The sequence below is a fragment of the Trachypithecus francoisi genome, unplaced genomic scaffold, assembly GCF_009764315.1.
Source record: "Trachypithecus francoisi isolate TF-2019V2 unplaced genomic scaffold, Tfra_2.0 Lachesis_group9, whole genome shotgun sequence".
Lineage (NCBI taxonomy): Eukaryota > Metazoa > Chordata > Mammalia > Primates > Cercopithecidae > Trachypithecus > Trachypithecus francoisi.
In genome coordinates, this window is record NW_022681474.1 from 41,352,505 (window position 1) to 41,373,791 (window position 21,287).

Sequence of the window (21,287 nt, forward strand, 5' to 3'; positions counted from 1 at the left end):
TTTGAGGGGCCAGAGCTAGTGCCTGATTCATGAAGTTATCTTGATATCTAAGGAGATGATACATGGAAGGGCCAAGTAATCTGACCCATGGTAAGCACTATAAAAGGGTAAGTGCCATATGATATCTGTAAATTAGGATGTAACCAATATAAAGTATTCTGTGGCCTATGTAATCCCACCTAATCCTTCAACAACCCCTTGTTCTCACTACCTGAATCTCTTCAGATAACCTCTCTGAAACTCTTTCCTTAAGTCACACGCCTGGCATCTCACAGCAAGTAAAAGTGACTTGCCCTGGATGCAATATTGGTCTCCCACTTCAGTTCCCACTAAGATGAAGGTGGTGGTAGAAAGGGCAGAGGCTTGTATATCTCAGCTTCTGCTCCTTCAGGGCAAGCAGAGATGGACCCACAGAGGTCCTCCTGGATACATGGTGGAGTGGATGTTGGAGGGAACCTCCACCAGCCAAGGGAGAGGTTTAGTCTGGGGACTGGAGTGGATAAATCATCACAGTTTTGCAAGATCACTAGAGTCTGACTGGATAGGCGGTGTCATGATAGTCTTAGCAAAGTCTGATTACAGGCAGAAATCACAGGTCCCACTGGTCAGGAACTCTAAGTCAAACTTAACTGAAGCCATATGATTGGGGCAAGCGAAGGGGCTGCAAAGTAATGCAAATGTCCATTCTATTTTATATTTTATTTTATTTATTTTTTAGAGACAGGGTATTGTTCTGTTGCCCAGGCTGAAGTACAATGGCTCAATCATAGGTACATTATCATGGTAACCTTGGAGAACCCATATTGTTCCAATCTGTCTTGAACTCCCAGGCTCAAGTGATTCTCCTATCTTAACTTTCTGAATAGCTGGGATTATAGGCATGCCACCACAGTTAGCTAATTTTCTGTTGGTTTTTGTAAAGATAGGGTCTTGCTCTGTTGCCCAGGCTGATCATAAACTCCCAATCTCAAGTGATCTGCTCACCTCGGCCCCCAAAGTGCTGAGATTACAGGCACGAGCCACCGCGCCCTACCTCAAATGTCTATTTTAGACATGTCATGTACAGCTCAGGACTTCCTTACCAGCCCGGAATCTAGAAGATAACAAGAATCTTAATGATCCATTTACAATGGGGAATATTTAGGAAAGTTCAGCTATGAGAGTAGCTAAATCTTTCCCTATCTATGGATGTGGATCTGAACTTGTTAAGACCACCAGCAATTGTCCTGACCAATTTCTACAGGGCCTGACTGCTCAGTTTTTGAAGATGACCAATAGACCTCAATCAATAACCATTTCTAATCTGATGAGATTTTGGTTTTAAATGCTAGGTCTGGATCTGTAAACAAATACTTCTTGGACAAAGGTAACATAAACTAACAGGTCATGGCTGAGAATAAAAGATCAACCTCAGACACACAAGGAAGCATCTTCGATGGCAAAATAGTATCCAACGGCACTTTCTGGAGAGGAATTATTCATCCAGCGTGAGCAAGTAGTGCCTTGTGCTGGGTCAGGGCTCCATAAATATGGGCGGGGTTAACTGAAAAGGGCAGTGCTGGTGGGTCATGGCGTTGGAGGGGTAAGGATGACTTCATGAGAAGACTGTTTGATGATTATGAACACTATTGAGGGTCACCATAAATTTACCAGTTGCTTATTTCATGCGCATATCTTCACTAAATATACATGGGTGTGCTTCTCCTGCCATTTAAACATCGCCGCCTCCAGAATGAAATCCCACACATTCTCAATCCCTCTACTCTTTTCTTGGTGATGGGCCAGGAAAGCCTGCATGCCCAAGTTGAGCCAGAACTTCAGTTTCAGAGCTCAATTCCACAGGTATACAGGATAACCTAGGGGGAGTGACTTAAGGCAGAAGGCAGAAGAGAACAGGAGGGCACTGAATGAGGCACCCAGAGAGCCACTGAAGATGACTTTTAGGTCTATGACAAAGAGCATCTACATGCTTTTCACAAGCCTCGGATACTGGTTCTTAGAGCCAGTAGCCTTTGAAAAGGGAAACTGTGACCACAGGATAGTCACCAATGGGCCCCCTCCCATGTTCTTATGTTTATCTCAGCATCTGAATGAATAGCCCTTGGCAATTGTTCAATCTAGCATCTTTCTTCTCTTTGATGTGGAAACAGGTTGCAAGATGAGCGCCAGATCCAGAGCACAACACCTCCCTCAGTTTCATGCCTTCTGATTAAAGAAAGCAGCTGGTGCCAGGGAGGACACCCTCAGTTGGGAATTGGGAGATTTTGGGGGCGAGTCCTCAGTGACTTGGGGCCAGTCACTAAAATGAAGAGGCCCAGGCTGACTGGGCTGCACCCACCAGACACTGATGAATCCTCGCACAGGGCTCCAGTTCTCTGTCCGACCTTAGTTCACACCATCATCATACCTTGTCTAGACATCTGCAATCGCTTCCTAATTGATTTCCCTATTTATTCTCCCCACTGCCCCCAACCATTCCCACACTCCCTCAAAAAAGCCAAAGAGAAGGGACAGCAGCAAATCCTGCTGCAATCAGGTTCTGCAAGGGTGGGGAGGCCTTAGATCTTTCTTTAGCGGAGCCTCGCTCTAGGAAGACAATGTAAAATGCACAGCTCTGGGCTGTTTATTTTTAAAGATACTATATCCATTTTTACTGGAACAAGTATAAAGAACTTAAAAAACCCAGAGCTATCCTGTCACAATAAATCAGACAGAGTAAATTGAAAATCCTATACAGCTTTCCCTGAATACATTGTGCTCACTTTGTCAAAGAGGTAGATGAAATGTGGCACATATTGATCTAGATGTCTCTGTAAAACTATAATATTTATATCAAATACATATGCTAGACTCTCTCTGTGTTTCTGCTGAGCCTTCTAATCATGCTTTCCTCGTCCTGCTCCTCCCAAAATGCATCTCACCATTGGTAGCCCCTGACATGATGGGAATGAATTTTAAGAAGTACTTCTCAAGGGAACCAGCAGCACCGTATCATACAGGAAGCAGCATGTGGGGGGTTAGAGCCCCAATGACCCAAACTACATGGTGGTCAGCACCAAAGCTTCACATTTGCCCCGAATACATTATGCTCACTTTGTTGACCCTCAGTTGATCTTGAACCCTCTGTGTCTGCATCACCACCTCTCTGTGACACTCCTGCAAGCTGGGCTTTCCTTTCCTTCTCACTTGGTAGTGCTTTTCTTGGCTACTTCGTCTTAATGCTGGTTTCCCTGATTTGGGGCATGTCCTTCAGGGTTACTGTTTCTCAGATTTTCCCTTGAGGCTCAATCCCCCCCTGCCAAAAAATAAGACTAATCCAACTCCCACCTTCCCACTTCCTCCTTTACTCAATGTCTCAAAGGGACTGACTTCAGTAAAGATAGGGGAGACATCATGGGCAAATGAAGCCTAACTCCAGGCTGTGCTGCCTCATCCCTCCATCCTACCCCAGGACCTGGCTTGGAACCCCTGAAACCTGCTGGGCTTTCAAGAACTATTTGTTAACCAATGGATTGGTTGACAAAGTATGCATCTTGGAGACTCTATCCCATGGTAAGTGAGGAAGAAAATTAACAGGTAGTTCACTGCAAGCCTGTTAGACCATAGGCTAGTCCACCACCCTGAATCTACTAGCATATTTCAAGTTTGTAAGGGAGCTGTATACATAAAGAGAAAAATAAAAACAAAGCAAATGAGAGTGTGTATGAGTCCCACCATGCCAAACCCTGACTATCACCATTTCATGTTAAAATATTTTTTTTTAAAAAAAGGAGGTTCAGCAATAAGATAATTTCCTACCCACGGACACATCTAGTACTTTGCTAATCACAAAGGAAGGAAATGCATTATCCCTCCTAGTGAGGAAGTGAATAAAGTAATCATCTTCTCCAGCTGTCAATGGAGCTCTTCTGGATGTGGAGGCTGTGTTGCTGTTTCCCTAAATGGAGCAGAAGTCTGAGCAAATAGATCCCAACAGTGCAGCAAAGGCACCTCTAAAGCAGAGCCCCAAGATCAGAGGACAGACAACTGGCAGCCCCAGTGGGGAATACCAGGACATCCTACCTGGGCCAGAACTTTGCATCTTATCGCACGCAGACAGTCAGAACCTCAGCTACCCTAGAGGAATCCGTGTCTACACCTCCACCATCCCAAATCCCAGTTAGACCTCCATAATTAGACTGTGGGTGAGAAATGATCACACATATTTTGTAGCTTGTAGCCTACATGGAGCCTCAGTCCAAGTCTTTAAATTCTGGGAAACTCAGTGTAGGGGACATTGGTGGATTTTGCCTGTCCTGCATACACCCTCCCTTCTGTGGACAGTACCTCATTTTAATTTGGGGAATTGCTCCTCCCCAAATTAAATACAGTCTCCCAATTACATACAGTCTTGGGACCTTTAGTCACAGTTTCCTGTCCAAGTGAGGCCAATCAGTACTTTTAAATCTTGGATGAACTGACACTAATCACAGTGGTAGTTGATTCAACCTGATGCCAAAACCCTGTAATGACTACTCCTGAGTTTCTGCTTCCTCAATATCAGAGCTACGCCTCTGGCTCTTTTCTGTCCTTTCTGGGATCTTGCTCTTTAGTTTTTCATTGGAATCTCTAAGGTACTCTAACCTTTAAAAAAAAAAAAAAAAAGTTTTCTGCAAAAAAAAAAAAACCAAGTCAGCAAAAAAAATAAGTTTCTGTTGCCTGCAACCAGAGAATCCTAAATGGTAGACTTGTTTACCTTCACTGTGGTTTCTCACCTAATTGTCATTATTACCTAGTATGCAAGTATTATCACCACCATTTAGGTTTCTTTCTCTCCTTTCCTTTCTTTCCTTCCTTCCTCCCTGGAAGGAGAATTCTGCAGATATCTTCAGTAAGCAATTCCACAGTTGCTGAACCCTCACAAACTGCACTGGTTCTTCCTATGTCTCCCTCCCCAACACTCTCACCCCTCTGCATCTTATTCATCCCATTACTTTGGACTTGGCCTTTGGCCATTTTAAAATAAGTCAGGTCTTCCCTTGACCTGACTCTCCCAATGCTAGATGGTTCTCTGCTCTTACAGAGAAACCAGGGAGCTGAACAGCACTTTCTTTTTTTCAAATCAAAGCAGATTTGCCTGTCTTCACTTGATAATGCTGCTTCTATACAAGCAGAGACTGAGAGAAGACTAAGGCAGGCAAAGGTCAGCCTAACTCTTCAGGGATGAAGGTGGAATAGAGGGAGAATGAGTCCAAGCAAAGAAATGGCTCTGAATTTGGCCCAGAGAGGGATTTGATTTGCAAAGAGAGACCCATTGCCTCCCTAACTCCCCTGGTGAATCATGTATCATGGTCCTTGAGCACACACTGTTGGGACTGACCCTCCCATAATGACAATAAACTTGAAATATCTCTGCCTTGTTCTCCAGCCACACCAAGGGTGTTGCCACAGCCAGCATGAGCTGGTAGCCACTCACTCCGTAGACCCAACATACTTGCATAGGCCCCAGCAGACCTCCAGCATCTGTTAGTCACACAGGGACTGGAAGGAGCTACAGGTTAGAAGGTGGGTGGATCACCTGAGGTCGGGAGTTCAAGACCAGCCTGACCAACATGGAGAAACCCCATCTCTACTAAAAAATACAAAATTAGCCAGGCATGGTGGCGTACGCCTGTAATCCCAGCTACTCAGGAGGCTGAGGCAGGAGAATTGCTTGAATTCGGGAGGTGGAGGTTGTGGTGAGCCAAGATTGCACCATTGCACTTCAGCCTGGGCAACAGGAACAAAACTCCATCTCAAAAAAAAAAAAAAAAAGGACAGAAAAAAGAAGGCAGGCATGATACGAGGCATGACAGGCCACAGCAGGACCTCTGTGGAGTCTGGAAAGGAGTGGACCTCGGGATCACATCAGCGGATTCCCAACCCTCCCAAATCTTTCTGCACTGCTCTTTTACTGGGTCTGTAAGCTTTTAGGTGAACAAGGCACTCTGCTGTTACCTATGACCTCCACTGTTCCAATGGGTATGTTCAACAATGTGAATTATCAAATGCTTTTGGGAGGCTTCCCTCTAATGTCTCTTGTTTTCATGATTATTTTACACTTCCATGATTTCAACGAATAAAATTCCTGAAAAAAGAGTATTTCACTGGGAAGATGCTCCTGCATACTCAAGCTTCTGTTTCACTGCCACTGCTTCCTTGGGTGGTACTGATTGGTCAGAATCTCAGATAAGCTCCAGGAGAGCAAGAATTACATTTTACCTACTGTACCCAGCACAGAGCTTGGCACGTGGTGGGGATTCAAATTATTGTTTGTTGATCCAATATGTTAGAATGGGAGTTTTCCTAAGGCTGTTCTATACACTAGCTGACATTTGGAGTAAATGGTTAAGGTCATATAAGCTCTCACTGAGATGGGCACATATCTATCTCTGAACTACCTCCATGTCCTCTTATTAGAAATGCACAAGGAGGGGAGATAGAGATTACTTTTACAGCAACTGGTACCCACATTCGGAGCAGTCCCTGTGGTTCTGTGGGTGACAGCAGGCCATCGTGATGCAACACCAGTACTGGCTGTGGAGACTGGAACCCTTGGGACAACAGAATCAGATTTCCACAGCTTTCACACTGTATCAGCCTCCATAATGTTTTAATAAAAAGAGACACTGGACTTGGCCAGTTAGGAAGTTTCCTGGTTTATTTTCATAGTATGATGACTGCAGCATGGAAGGAACCCCAAATCTACCAGGAACCATTTTGCACAGCTCTGGAAAGAAGTCCAGCAGGGTGAATGACTTGGCATGAAGACAGAAAGCACGGGGCAACCTAGTCTGGGATGGCTGCACTTGTTCCTGAGATTCTGAATCTACCCAGCAAGGATTCATCCAATCAAAGGAGCCATTGATCAGAATTTTCAGCAATTATAATTTCAGAAATCATATTCAAATTATTTTTTAATAGAAGAAAGAATACTTGAGAGTGAAAATCTAGGCTTGAATATGACTTTTTTTTTTTTAAGGTACACAGTTCATCTCCCACCTACATTTCTATTCTTGTTTTCAGAACAATAGCTGGAACATTTTGCTAAGTGTGTGGAAGGGAAGAGTGACAGCAGGAAAGGAGGGGAGCTTCATTCTATCAGTATTATCAGGAAATTGATTTAATGTGCTTCCAAGTCTCTTTAAATAGAGCTTCAAGTTTGAAAGGGACTGAAGATACAGCTTAGAGGAATCCAAAACAGATGCCAAGAAAGAAGTGCCCACATCCCACGCCCACCAAGACCTCTCTCATCAGGAAGGGATACCTAGCACAACACATCAGAAGATACGGCATCTAATGACAAGCACTTTGGGTATCTACCCCTCAGTACTGTGTTTCAGAAGTAGTCAAGAGGTCATTTTTCCAAAGTATTAGGACAAGCTCATTTTTTGTTTTCTTTGTTCCCAAGAAGTTTAATGCTAATCAAAGCAGAATGCCTAATCAGTTCAAGATGTTCTGTCAACTTGAATTATCTATTTGTCTTCTTATTTACTGTATCTGTCTGTCTACAGTTCTTCATATCTTTGTGAAGATCGGTTATTGGGGCCTGTGTTTCCTTCTGACTAGAATCGCTACCAGATGATCCTTCCTGGTGATATGTTGATGATTTGCTAATTTATAGCTTTTAAAATCTAGGAATCCGAAGACATTGCTGAGGGATTCAGGCTGGGGAAGTCATGTGGCTCATGCAATGAGGGCTGAATGGCTACTTGATGAGGGATCTAAGTCTGCGTAGGATGCAAAGCTTCGGTCACATTTCGACCAGAGCCATGTCTGCAATAGAGAAATCATAAATGACATTTTATAGGAAACACCCCTCATGAGAGCAGTCCGCCCCTTGCAGGTGAGGAAAAGTGAGAATGACTGTTGCCCAAGACACAAGTAAACAGGAAAGGAAAGGCCCATGGATCGGGCCAAGTTAGTATCACATGAAATCATCTCAAATCCGATTCCCAAGTGCTAGAAGCCATGCCTTCCCCAAAAGAGTCGAGAGGGAAATGGTGTGGTAGCAAGACTCTCTCAGAACCAAGAGAAGAGGTTTCAATAAGCTCTGAGATTGGACTCCCCAATCACTCACGTGGCCAAATAGTACGATGTGTAGCTCAGAACAGCTGTGGTATATTTGGAGATTTTTATGGATGTGTAGAAATGCATCTGTCCCCAGTGCCTGGTGTGTAGCAAGCCCTCAGTAAACACAAGCGGAATGGATGGACATGAAGGCGTGACTCACGTTAATTCCTTTAAGTTAGGTTGGGCTACGGGGCTGCAGATTTAATGAGTCTTTGTAAAGAAACAATCCATGCTCTGGCACAGTAGACAATTTAAAATTCCAAATCCTTTAGAAAGCAGTCTAGAACCCTGCTGGACAAGACCTGAGTGTGGTGGAGGAAATGGAGTGGAATTCCATGTTGATACAAGACAGCCAGGCAGAAGGGAATAGTGTGTGGTCTCAGGAAGGAACAAAGGGTCTGAGTGAGAAGGAGAGCCTAATTCTGATATAAGGAAAGACACGGAGCTTAAAAAGAACCCAATAATCAGGAAGCAGGGAAGATATGCAGGATGCCCTCTCCTGATAAGTCAAGAAAGCACCTCTCAGGCAGGTTAGGGTCTGAGCGAGCAATCAGTTTTTAAGACTTCCTCTAGTGGAGGTAGAACTGAAGACCTACGTTTGCAAGTGGGGCTTGCATAACCTGGATTTTAAAAGCAAGAGCGTCAGCTCCCCCAGTTTAGTGGGTAACGCAAGCTGGGTCAAGTTCATTAAACAAACGTTAGCATCTCCTCCTCTGAGGTGTCACTTCTTTGGACTACTTTATCCAGTGTAACTAATCCCTGTTTTTCTCAGTTGCAAAATCTTAGTCTTTCTTGGTTTTGCAGCACATATTAAAAATGTGTAATTGGCATTTGCTTTAGTTGTACCCTTGCTCAGTGCTTGCAACCTCCTTGAGACTGTCAACTCCATGAGGACAGGTTCCGAGGGTAGCCTGTTCACCAGTGAACCCTGAGCACCCAACACAACCCAGTATCATGCCTAACTCATAACACAGAGAATACCTGCCTGCCGAGTGAGTGAATGAAACGATGGAGACGGGCCACAGGAATGGACAGTGAGGCAGGTCACTAATTGTGCTGGGCTGTTTTTAGTTCTTGAAATTTTGTTCTCAACTATTGAATACTCAACCATTTCTTCTAAAGTATGGAGTCCTCTTTAAAATATGAGCATTTACAACAAAGAAGATAATGAAGTACTCTATTTTCATATTTAAATAGAAAAGCATGACAAACTGTCCCCATCTCTCTGAATGTAAGGCTCTTTCCAATGTGGAGACCACATCCAAGGTTGAATGCAGACAGCCCTAACTCCCTCCATTGGGATACAGGCTCCTGAGGGTGAATATTCCAAGTCAAAGCTATGAAACAAATACACAGAATGCACCCTGCAGAACTGGTCACATGGGGCTCTACTGCACTTCTCACTGATCAGTAAGAAACCACACCAGAGAACTGCTCTGTGCTGTGTGGTATACCAGCTAAGGAGTGAAAGGGAATAGGTGGTTCTATCTGCAAAGGTATAGAAGGCTCTGCAGGTGAGATCTGCCCAGCAGGGAAGTCCAAGTTTAGCAGATCACTACAATTCTCCATGAAACTACCTTTAAAGGATGGAGCCAGGAAGGGGAAGAAAATGTTGAAATCCACAAAAAAGGCACAAATCTCACTTTGGATGTGGTTCATCTATCTGTCCTCGAGAGCCTCTCATTGCTAGAAGTGTTCAAGAAGGAATTAGAAATCTAGTCTAACCAAATGAGAAAAATAAAGGAAGAAATGGTTTTGTCCGCTGTCCATCTTTTTCCCCTCAATCCTGGGGCCAGGACCCTTAGGGGTAGTGGGTGGGCAGGAGGGGAGAGTAGACAAACCCAAAGTGAAGCTCATGCCTTTCTCTTCCTCTCCATTATGGGCATGGCGTTCTGGCTCCACTTATAGGGAAAGGTGGAGGAAGATACAAACAATAGGAGATCACTGAGTTTAGAGCAGAATGGCGTCTCAAGAGATGACATGGAGAGGCAGCAGGACACAGGGAAGCAGACTGTCCAGGTTCAAACCCCAGCCCTACTCTTTACTAGCTGCATGATGTCAGGCAAGTCACTCAACCTCCCTGTTCCTCAGTTTCTTCACTGATTCCAAATGGAGATGATGGTAATACCTTTCTCACAGGATCACTGTGAGCATTCTGAAATATGCAAATATTTATAGGTATTACTATTGCCAGAGAAGGCAGTCCCAGGGCTTTAGGCTGCACTGATCCACATTCTCATTTCAGGAAGTGTGTGGCACTCCTCTCTTTATAGGGAAATGTTCCAAGAGAAGCCACAGCATTTAAGTTTCACAGACAGCTTTTTTGAATTGGAGCAAGAGATGGGTTAGTCTGTGACAACTATTCCCCAAACCAGAATGGCGGCTCAGCAGCTTCATCCTGGGGACCTTCCTCCAAGGTAATTACACTCACTTTCCTTTCCCACCTTGGCTACTTCTAGTCTTTCATGACTCATTCCCCTCTTGTGTGTCCTCTCAGCATTTGGCTACCAGGAATCAGTAGAATAATCCAAACCCATCCCATTCTCTCTGTCCCAAACACCTGGGCCTAGGATTGCCTCAAACTTGAGTCACTCAAGTCCCAACATGAGAAACACAAGGTCTGGGTGGCTCTCCGGCTGGACTCCCTCTAACAAGGGGGTTACAGCTGATGGATTCCTCTCTGTGACTGATTATTTTCCATGGCCCTTGGCCATGTGACCTTGGACCATGATCTTGTCAGTTCTCATAAACTAACCAGGAGTGGAATGAATCACACTCAGAGAGGAGACCTCTGGGGAAAACTGCAAGGGGCTATGAGAGGGAGGAGAGAGCTGGGGATCCCAAAGGCCATGGGAGCCTCACCACCCCTCCGGCCTTCCCTGTCCCTAAGCAGCTTCGACCTTCCACAAAGGGAAGGCGGAGGAGGCAGTGGCCTTGGGAGACAGGCTGGGCTGCAGGAGGCCTACTCTTCTGAATAAGATTCAGGGTATTAGTCGAAGAGCCCAGTTGTCCCTAATCCCTCCAACTCAGAGAGATTACCTACCTCAGCTACTGACTGAACTGTTGGTTGTGGACACCCGAACCCCTATTCTTAGATACCCCAATCCATCATAACATATATGAAATAGCCAACACACATGCACACGTGCACAAGCACCCATACCTACTGCAGGGACTGGCTATCCTGCAGGAGGTGATGAAAATGTTGGGTAAGGCACTCTAGGCCCTTGAAATAGTGTTGATGGTGAAGAGGTTTTGAGAATGCTACTTGAAGTGTTTATATTATGCCAAACACATTGATTAAAACTGAAAATGAAATGCCAATGATATCTTCATATTCTCAAATATCCTGAATTTGGGTGTTGTACAAACAAAACCCTGATCTTCTCTGCCTAAATTTTTTACTTTAAATAATCTTTGAATTTCAAAGTTTTGTGTCTCTGTAGCTTTAGATCATGAGTTACCTTGAGTTCTCTGACAAGTTAATATATTGTTAGAGAAATCATTTCTGAATAAAATATGCACAAGTAAACAAATCCCTTAACTATGTATACATTCTAATTTCTTTCTGGGCATTCATTTGATTGGGTCCCGGGGAGAAGAGAACATGTACGTGTGTGTCCATGGGCAGAGTACATGGATTTATGCATACACAAAAACTCAGAGCACAGCACACTGTTTTAAGAGTCTGAACTTTATCTTTCAACAAAGTTTAGCTGCTTTCCTTTTGCAAATGCATTTAATTTTATCTGGAAACTTTCTGACGTTAGAAATAGAACAACTGTAGTTTCTCATTATGTTTGCTGCCAGAATCCATGCTTGGTTGCTCAACTAAAGACCTTATATTGCTAATTACTACCACATGCCCATATCCCAAGCGAAAGAAAACTTATTGATTCTGACAGCTCATTCTCTCAACACTGAATTCCAAATGAAAACTCAAAATTTGGCCAAACATAACATTTCATCAATCTTGTTTTACTGACTGGAAAAACAACATCAAACAAAGGGTGCTAATGGCCCTTTATTACCGTGCCTTTCCCAAGCTTATATTTTCTGATGAAAGATCTAAGTGACCAAAGGGCTTCTTTAAACTACTTAGTAATTAGCTTTTGAACCAGGAAACAATGCGTAAAGTAAAGTGAACAGGCCCGGTACTGATGACAGGACGGACTCTGTGTCTGCAGAGTCAGGAACAGTGGGGACCCAAAAAGAACATTAAAAGCAAAGTGCATTTCATAAAGGGAGAAGAAAAAAAAGAGAGAAAGAGAGAGAAAACCAGGCTAAAAGCGGTGATAAAAGATTACAGAGCCCGAACAGAATGCCAGGAAGTCTGTGATCTGAAGTCATCGGCACCTGAAAGTTTGAGTGGAACTGCCAGGGTGAAACATGACCAGATCGGACCTGGGGCAGTGAGTGAGTGTCGCGCTGAGGGCCCCATCTGGGTCAGCCGGCACCAAGAGCTACCGGCCTGCAGCCCACCCACCAGCTCACCCACATTTGACTAGGAAAATTATTTCATTAAAAAAAAATTACCTGGAATGAGAGTGAAGAAATATTTTCAACCTAGCCTTCAGGGCAATTGATTTTACTGACTTCTTCAGGGGCAGTGATTGGGAAATGCTGGCAGTGACACTGGGAGATAGGGAGGCCATAAAGAGAGCCCCAGGCCCTCAGAATGCCTTCTGCTTTATGGAGACCTGTCCACACCTTCAAGGCAAAATGAATTGAGATGCTGTTTTCCTCTTGGCATGGGATATATGACCAATGGGAATCTCTGGACTTATTTGGCCTTTTGGATCCAACCAACGGCCCAGAAATCAGAACAGCTTGGTTCTAACCTCATCCAGGGTTGTTAAGATAATAGTGAGGGGAGGGCTCCATTAGAGGGAAGATGGAGGGATGTGCTGCCTCTCTGAAAAGACGCCAACTGGCCTCCTCTGGCCCACTGTCCTTTGTGCCTTTGAAAAGAAACTGGTGTCCTGTGGGTAGTTCAAGAAAATGAGCCCTTTTGTCCACCTCCTCATTTCCTGTGCAGAGGCCTGGACACCTGAGCTCAGGAAACATTGGACTCACTGACCGAAGGGGAGGTTCCGCTCTGCCTGACACGGCTGACTGTCAAAACGAGGAGAAGGCAGCGGTGGAGGGAAACACAATGCTCCCGGTCTGATTTTATTTCCTCTTAAAAAAACCAAAGAAGCTCTTTAAGAGTTCATTTGAAATTGAACGAGAAGGGAAAGCAAAGCAAAACAAAACAAAACAGTTCCATGATAGGAACTTCCATGACTGGGAAGAGGCATGAGTGATGAAAAGTTTTCTGTGTCCTGATCCGGATGACAGGATGGTAGTTACTGGGTGTGTACATAGGTACAAGTTCCTCACTCTATATGTTAAAGATGTGTACATTTAACTCTATGTAAGTTATACCTCAAAACCAAAAACAAAGGTCACTGCCCCAGAAAAAGCTTTAAAAAAATAAATAAAGGATGCCTGCTGCCAGCTCCCTCTCCCCCACGGCATTCCTCTCTTGAGGTGGTAAGGTACTGCCCCCTACTTAGGAGAAAACCTTGGGGTCTATATTGAACCTGCACATTGATATTGAGAGTGATAAGGTGATCCAAGCACACATTGAAATAGTTCCCAAGAAGAAAACACTCATGTTTGGGAAGCCAAACAAAAGATTCATCAAGAATAGCATGTAGTACCCTAAACTACCAGAAATATACTATTTCTTGCCCAGAAGGAATTTCAGCTGAGTAATGAGTCCCTCCGAGGATAAGATTGGTGCCTCCTGGATGAAGAGGAGAACTGGGTCCAGTGGCCACAGTGCCTTTGCAGTAGGCCAGATGACCTAGATCTGCCACCCAAGGAGTTCCCTGCCAGAGTCTTATCCTGCGTTCTTGCTACATACAAATCACCATAGGAGGGCATCATACTAGTTTGAGGGACCAGAATTTTATCACATAGCCAGATGATGTGAAGAATGAATGAGTTTTGTCTACTTGTTAGGGGTCAGAAGAGAAAATATGGGCCCAGTTATAAATGGACTCCTTTCAGGACAAATTCATTACATCTCTTGGAATTTGTGAATGGGAGTTGGTCCAAGTGTGGCAACGTCCTCAGGTCACCTCTGACATCACACCCCTGTGAGGAAAGCTGGGCCTTCCCTCACAGAAGCACCTGGTGGGGTGGGGGAGGGGCAGAATTCAGACGGCACCTCCACAGGGACTCCTGAAAGTCACTCAACCACATCTTTTCTGATGCAACTGACTTACTTTCTGCCTCCATGTTTGTTAAAAGTCCCGCCGAATTTATTCCGATTCAGGATGAGAGCAGCAATTTCGGGCACGTAGCGGGCAAACATTGCCTACATGCATGAAACAAAGAAACAAGAGCCAAAAAAAAAAAAAAAAAAAAATGGCATGCAGAGAGGATTCTACCGCAGCAGAGGCAGCAAAACCTCTTGGCATACTTACTTTCTTCCACTAACCGCACTATAGGAGCCCCCGTATTTCTTGCGGTTTCCTATTAACTCTATGATTTCAGGGACGTAGCTGGCAAACATGGCCTGAGAAGACAGGAGACAGAAGAGAGACTAAAAAGACAGGCCAAAGAAAAGGGGGGACCTGTTCAGACGGGGTGGGGGGGCACTAAGATCTGAAAACACAAAAGGATTAGGCCTGCGAAGGTATATATTGATACGTTGGATCATAAAAAACTAAAAGCATGAAAAGAGCAAGCTCCTGGAAATACACAAGACAAACAAACATTAGCTAACCTTGACAACTAAAGAACAAAAAAAATCACAGTCGAGAAAAATACAAAGGAGACAGGAATAAATAAGGTGATATCTAGTTCTTGTTGAAGAAAAATAGGCAAAAGGGGTGCATGCTAGTGAAATTAAACACACACAGGCACACGTGTGCGTGCACACACAGTTTCACAAGAGAAGATCTTTGTCATTAAAATTCAGAGGAGAATCAACGTTTTTATGAGTGACAAAAGAAAATAAACACCAAAAGATTAAAAACTAAATTTTTCTATTAAAAAAAAAACACTAAAAAGCACAAAAGGGAAATTTAGGAAATCACCTGGGAGGAGAAGATAGCAAGGAGAAACACAAATCTGCCATGTTTTGTCCAACAAACATCTGGCCTGTGGCTGGCTGGATGGGTCTTGTTATCTATGGGCACCTCACGGATGCTGCAGAAATGCTTGCGTGAATGTACACATGCACGTGCACATTTATATACATTTTTAAAATGTATATGCCCTATGCATACAAAACAGAGAGATGTGTATGCATCACTATATATAAATGTGCGTGCAGTGTAAGTACATGAAAGCTGTGTGTGGATTAGGATTTTAATCACTCGTTTCATAAATGGCAAAAACTCTAAATTTAAAGTGAGCTACTTTGAAAGACAAAATGCAGCAACTGCCAATGTGTGGCCAGAAATCCCCTTGATTTACATTATAAGGGATGGTTTAGTGCAACATAAAGAGCTGCATAGACCTTTAAAAACCAAACAGTGAAACTTTCCTAGAAGAAAGGAGCAAAAATATCCCACATGTCCGCTGCAGAACGGAGTGAGCTGTTTGCAAAACTGTACTCTGCTCACATGAGGATGTCTGCCTGGACAAGACTAAGGTGCTCTCTGTCCTTTGATGTAGGGACCCTTCTCTTTAGGGCAGGCCCCAGCCACAGTGTTTGTTGGAAGTTTGGGTAGGAACATAAAGGGGAAGGGGGAGCTCTTGAAACCGCAAACTGTCTCTACAAAGTATCCATAGCTTCTACCAGTGGCAGGTGACAGCCATTGTTGTTGTAGCATACCAGATGCTGAATTACATTGCTAAGGGGTAGACACACTCCCTTCTTAACAGCATCACTTTCTTAAGACAATTAGGTTTGCTCCTGGCTAAATGGCTGTCCCTCACAAGGGCAATGTGCCTGGATCTATGGGACAAGTGTAATACACCAAGAATTATGCAGAAAAGTCACCATCCTGTTTGGATTTACTCAGCCCGATTCTAACATTAAGGCTTGCTTCTAGTGCAGAACACAGTCTACAATACAAAGCTTTAAGGAAATGTATCATGGAAAATACTAACAACCATCAAAATCAAATCATAATAAAGATTTTTTTTACCAGTCCCCCGAGGATGAAGAAGACCATGAAGAGACGCCCAAGCGTGGTTTTTGCATAAACATCCCCATAACCGACGGTGGACATTGTGACCATGAGTAAATAGACACATTCCCAGTAGGTGAGAGCCTGGTTGTTTTGGAAATTTTCCCATGGGTCCCCTGAATTCTCCACCTAAAGCAAATGGGACAGGGGAGAAAAAAGAAAAACATGCTATTGAAGTGTGTACATACAATAAACCCAGAAGCTCGGCACTCCCGAAGGCCACTTGCTAATGCACACCACTCTCCACAGGAGTTGTGTGGTTCCTGGGCTGAGTTCTGTGAGTCAGGATGCAGAGCTCCTGAGCAGGACACAAAGAAAGTGGAGAAGCAGCTGCAGGAAATGTCTTCCTGGCTGATTGGGACAGAGAGGGAAAGCAAGAAGGAAAATATCTCTAGGCCTTTTTTCTTCTGCTGCTAAAATGTCAGAAGCCAGCTAAAATTCAGGGCATTGCCACTGGCCAGGTTTTAGAGCACTCTCTTCAAGGAAAGATCCAGAGAGCCCGTCCCTGACCTTCCTCAATGGGCTTCTAAGGCCCAGATGGCCTGGCTCTGCCTCTCCCGCAGAAATTCTAAACCCTTCCACAGGGGGCTGCCTCCTTCCATCAGTTTATCCAAAGAGTATATATAGGCCCTGCTTGTTCTGATTCAAACAGCATCTCTGGGATCTGGCCCTGCTCTCCCTCCTTTGCAAATTGCCAATGGTGGTCTTAGCCTTGAGGCTGCCAGATTCTTCCCAGGGGCTTGGAAAGTGAGCTCATGAGAACAGCTTGCACTGGCACAGCCTGTTAGACCAAGGGCTGGCAAACTTTTCCAGTTTTGTTGGCCACACAGGTCCTGGTCAACTTTGCAGAGGCAAAACTTCAACAAAGGGTGTGGCTGGATTTGGAGAGCTTTGGCCCAGGACTGCAGTTTCCCCACTTTCCTGTCCTTCCATCATATTTGATCTGCCAACAAGGCTAGGACATGGGCAGGAAAGGTACTTTAGATACTCTCAGGAGAGAGGGAGCTGCAGGTCCAATTTTACTCAAATACACCCGTGATCCACCCTTAGGGCCTGTGAATGGCGGCCCCCAGGCCTCCAGCTCTGCCTCTGCAAAATGTTTCCAGGGCCTGGCCTCTTTCACACATTAGTTTGTCCTCAATGTGCCATTTTCAAAAACGTTTCCTAGTGAACCAGAAGGGACTTCACTAATACCAATAGTAAGGTGGGGTCATCATCTTATTAAAGACTACTATCTCCTCCACATATGTGATTTGGGTGCTTGGTACTTGGTCACAGCAAGAATTAGGGTGATTAAGGTTGATTTTGGCCAAGAATCCCATCGATATTAAGGGCTGGGCAGGAGACCCCAAATCTGGTGACTACGTGAGCCCCCGTGCCCCACCCGCTGTCATCCCAGGCCTGTCTTCCTTTTGAGTGATAATTACGTAAATCCCAAGTGTGGGTAGTTAAGCGTGTCCTTCTATCCCTTATGCAAATAGAGGCTCAGCCACCGGTGGTCAACTTTATCCAAAGTCTCACAGCTAGACGAGGCTCCTTCCAGTTGTAACAGTCTATGTTTGCATGAAACACACTTCCTACAATGGCTATGCTCTTTAAAAGCAGGAGGAAAGTCTGCCTTCGGGTGGTATGAGGGGCTTGACTCAAATAAGGCTTTAAAAGAGTCACTAATAAAAAAGAATTAACATTTTTGAGGTACAAATCAGACAAAATAATCAAAGGTGGCTTTTCGTAAGGGGGAAGTAGAGAGAAACTGAGGGATCTGAATTTGTTGTTTACTAGGAGGTGTGGGTCAAACTTCCAACCTTGTCCCCAGCCCTTTTCCACGTGTTTGCTTAGGAAGCACTGCCATCTTGTGGCTTACTATAGTTCTTGCAGACAGAAAGAAAATCTACCAAAGCCCCCACACAATACCAATGTGCAATGAATGGAAAAATGCAGGTTAATAGTGCAAACATTACTCACCATTTGGAACTAGTTTGGGGTAAAAAGGTTGGAAACCCAGACAATTGTGTGGTTGCTTCCCATCTTCCTGTCTACAACCGAGGTAAAGTTTCTTTCCAGCAAGAAAAATTGTAGGTAATAAAATGACTCAGAGAGGGTCTTGTTGCTGGCAAGTGAGAGCACAAGGGTCTTCAAGGTTACTCACCAAATGGATGAACCCGGCTGCAGTCAGCCACGTGCTGATAAATATGGAGAGCAGATTCACCAGTTTGATGGAATTACTGTGCAAGAGACAACAAGCAAAATCCCCACGTTACCAAGGGAAGGCCCTGCAGGGGCTATCTTACAGGGTAACAGCACCCGCTTAGGGGTAGAGGCTGCCACACCTAACTTCCAACCGTTTCTCCATTATAAGGGAATTCTGGAAGCTGGAGGAGCTGCTGGGATGAAGGTCAGGACAGAGCCTAGAGGAACGAATTTAACTTTGGTAAAAATTGACTTTTATTTTAAAAACTCTTCAAATCTACAGAAAAGTGGAAAGAACAGTATAATGAACACTTGTACGCTCTTCATTTAGACTGACCAATTATTAACATTTTACCACAGGTGCTTTATCTCCCTACATGCTTTTTCTCTTATTCCCCACACCCCCGCCGCTCTTTTTCCTTCTCTTCTTCTTGCCATGTATATATGTATTTTTTTTTCTCTCTCTTTTTTTTTTTTTTTTTGGCTAAACCATTTACCAATAAATCAGAGACATCATGGCACAAGCCCTAAATACTTTAGCACTCAACTCCTAAGAAGAAAAGCATTGCACAGTATAATCACAATACCATTGCACGCCTGAGAAAATTAAAACATAAAAATTCAGTAATGCTATTTAATACGCAGACCTTATTTAAATGTCTCCAGTTGCCCAAAAATTATGTTTATTGATTTTTTTTTTTCCCCTAGACCCAAGTTTCATGCACTGCATTTGGCTGTTAGGTGGCTTAAATCCAACTGTCAGGAAACAAGGACAGAGAGTAAATATTTAGGCTTTACAGGCCATATAGACGTTGTCACAAATACTTAACTCTGTCACTGTGGTTTCAGAACAGCTTTCGGACAACATGTACAGGAATAGATATAGCTTTGTTCCAATAAAACTTTATTTACAAAAACAGGCAGCAGGCATGGGTTATAGTTTGCCAATCCCAGCTTCAGTCTCTTTTAATGTGTAAATGACACCACTCCTTTGTAATAACATTAGATTTTGTGTGAATCTAGGTTGTCTTCTATAATGTTCTATATTCTGGATCCTGTTTATTTACTTATTTATTTTTATTTTATATTTTGAGATGAAGTCTCACTCTGTCACCCAGGCTGGAGTACAATGGTGTGGTCTCGGCTCACTGCAAACTTCGCCTCCCAGGTTCAAGCAATTCTCCTGCCTCAGCCTCCCAAGTAACTGAGATTACAGGCACACGCCACCACACCCAGCTAATTTTTGTTTTTTTAGTAGAGACGGGGTTTCACCACGTTGGCCAGGCTGATCTCGAACTCCTGACCTCAGGTGATCCGCCCACCTCGGCCTCCCAAAGTGCTGGGATTAGAGGTGTGATCCACCGTGCCCAGCCCAGTTTATTTTTTAAATAAATGTTATTGTGTATGTTTGAGGTTTACAACATGATATTATCTACCATCTCACAGTTACGTTTTTGTGTGTGACAAGAGTAGCTAAAATCTACATATTTAACAAAAATCCCAAATACCATACAATTTTATTAACAATAGTCTTCATGTCGTACATTAGACCTCTAGACTTGATCATCCTACATAAGCTCCCTACTTGAGTATCTCTGTTAAGCATCTCTGCGGGGATGGCATCACATCAGGATATCCCAACCCAATGACTAGGCCCATTCATGTGGCTGAGGCGGAAATGCTAATGTCTCCACTGAGAGGTGCCCGTTTCCCTTTGTAATGAATATGCCACCTTCAGTGAGGCCCCGAGACTGCAGGAATATCCTGCTCCCCAACAACCTTATACCTAACAGCTTTAGCATCCACTGGTGTTCCTTGAGTGGATCAACTGGACCTTATGACATTTGGAGCTCCCTGAGAGCTGGGGACTTGTCTGTCTGGATTCCAGGAGCCCTGGGTCCCCGGAGCATAGCAGGCCCCTGTGACTCTGCACTGAATGCACTGGTCTCTGCCTCTGCTCTCTTCCTAAACTGCATCCTGTTTACTCCCACTGAGGTATACCTGAACGCTGCTGTCAGCAGGTCACTTCACTGTCCAAAGGCTTCTTGTTGACTAAAAGATGACATTCAAACTCCCTCCTTCCATTGTCAATACCTTGTGAAGTCCCAGTCTCTCCCACCACCACTCTTTCACATAAGCTCTTGAAACTGCCATCCCAGTTAAACCTATTTACTACAGCTATTGTCTACACTATTTACTCAACTCGAAAGCCTTTCCCATCTAGCCAAGTATTCCCCATTCTTCAAAGCCCAGTTCAATCCCTACTGCTTCCTTAAAATTGTTCCACCCACCTGCAAGACAAAGTGACTTTCCCTGGCTCTCACCTCCAGCCATTCATCGGTAATTGATCCTACTGACTTAAGATGTCTTGTGTAAAGTTTTAGGTTGCTATTTGACTCTTGTGTTCCTTGCTGCATCTTGCAGAAAAGAACTCTCTTTTCTAGCTCTTGCATTTTCCCAGTAGTGGCTTAATGCAGCCTACAGTGTTGCCCAATCCATTAGTTTTGGTCAATTCATCTCTGTTATGACTGTCCTCTCTTACCTCTCTTCTGGAGAACCAATGATTTAAATTCTAGGCATTTAAGATCATAGTAATAGTATCAGCTAGCTTGTTTACAGTTCTTTCCCAGTGCTCACCACATGTGCCACCATCCTAAATGCTTTAGGATCACCTGTGCTTTATGTGTACTAAGCCATTTAATGCTCATAACAACAATCTTCTTCTTCTATGGAACAGCACAGAGGAATCCACGGTCTTAGGTTTTCCAGAGTTGATTCTGACAGTTCATGGAAAGAATAAACAGATACTTTCAA

General features: G+C 44.0%; 1 protein-coding gene across 13 annotated transcripts in view; it reads right to left on the bottom strand.

Moving 5' to 3' along the window:
* Positions 1 to 21,287, bottom strand: part of KCNMA1 (potassium calcium-activated channel subfamily M alpha 1) — a 781,341-nt gene that overhangs the window by 219,716 nt on the left and 540,338 nt on the right. For all 13 annotated transcript variants that reach the window (XM_033209826.1, XM_033209813.1, XM_033209812.1 and 10 more), the window contains exons 7-9: positions 18,433 to 18,508; positions 16,242 to 16,412; positions 14,568 to 14,659 (exon numbers count right to left, since the gene is read on the bottom strand). In XM_033209826.1, coding sequence (XP_033065717.1) covers positions 14,568 to 14,659; positions 16,242 to 16,412; positions 18,433 to 18,508 — 339 coding nt within the window. The remainder of the gene's footprint in view (positions 1 to 14,567; positions 14,660 to 16,241; positions 16,413 to 18,432; positions 18,509 to 21,287) is intronic.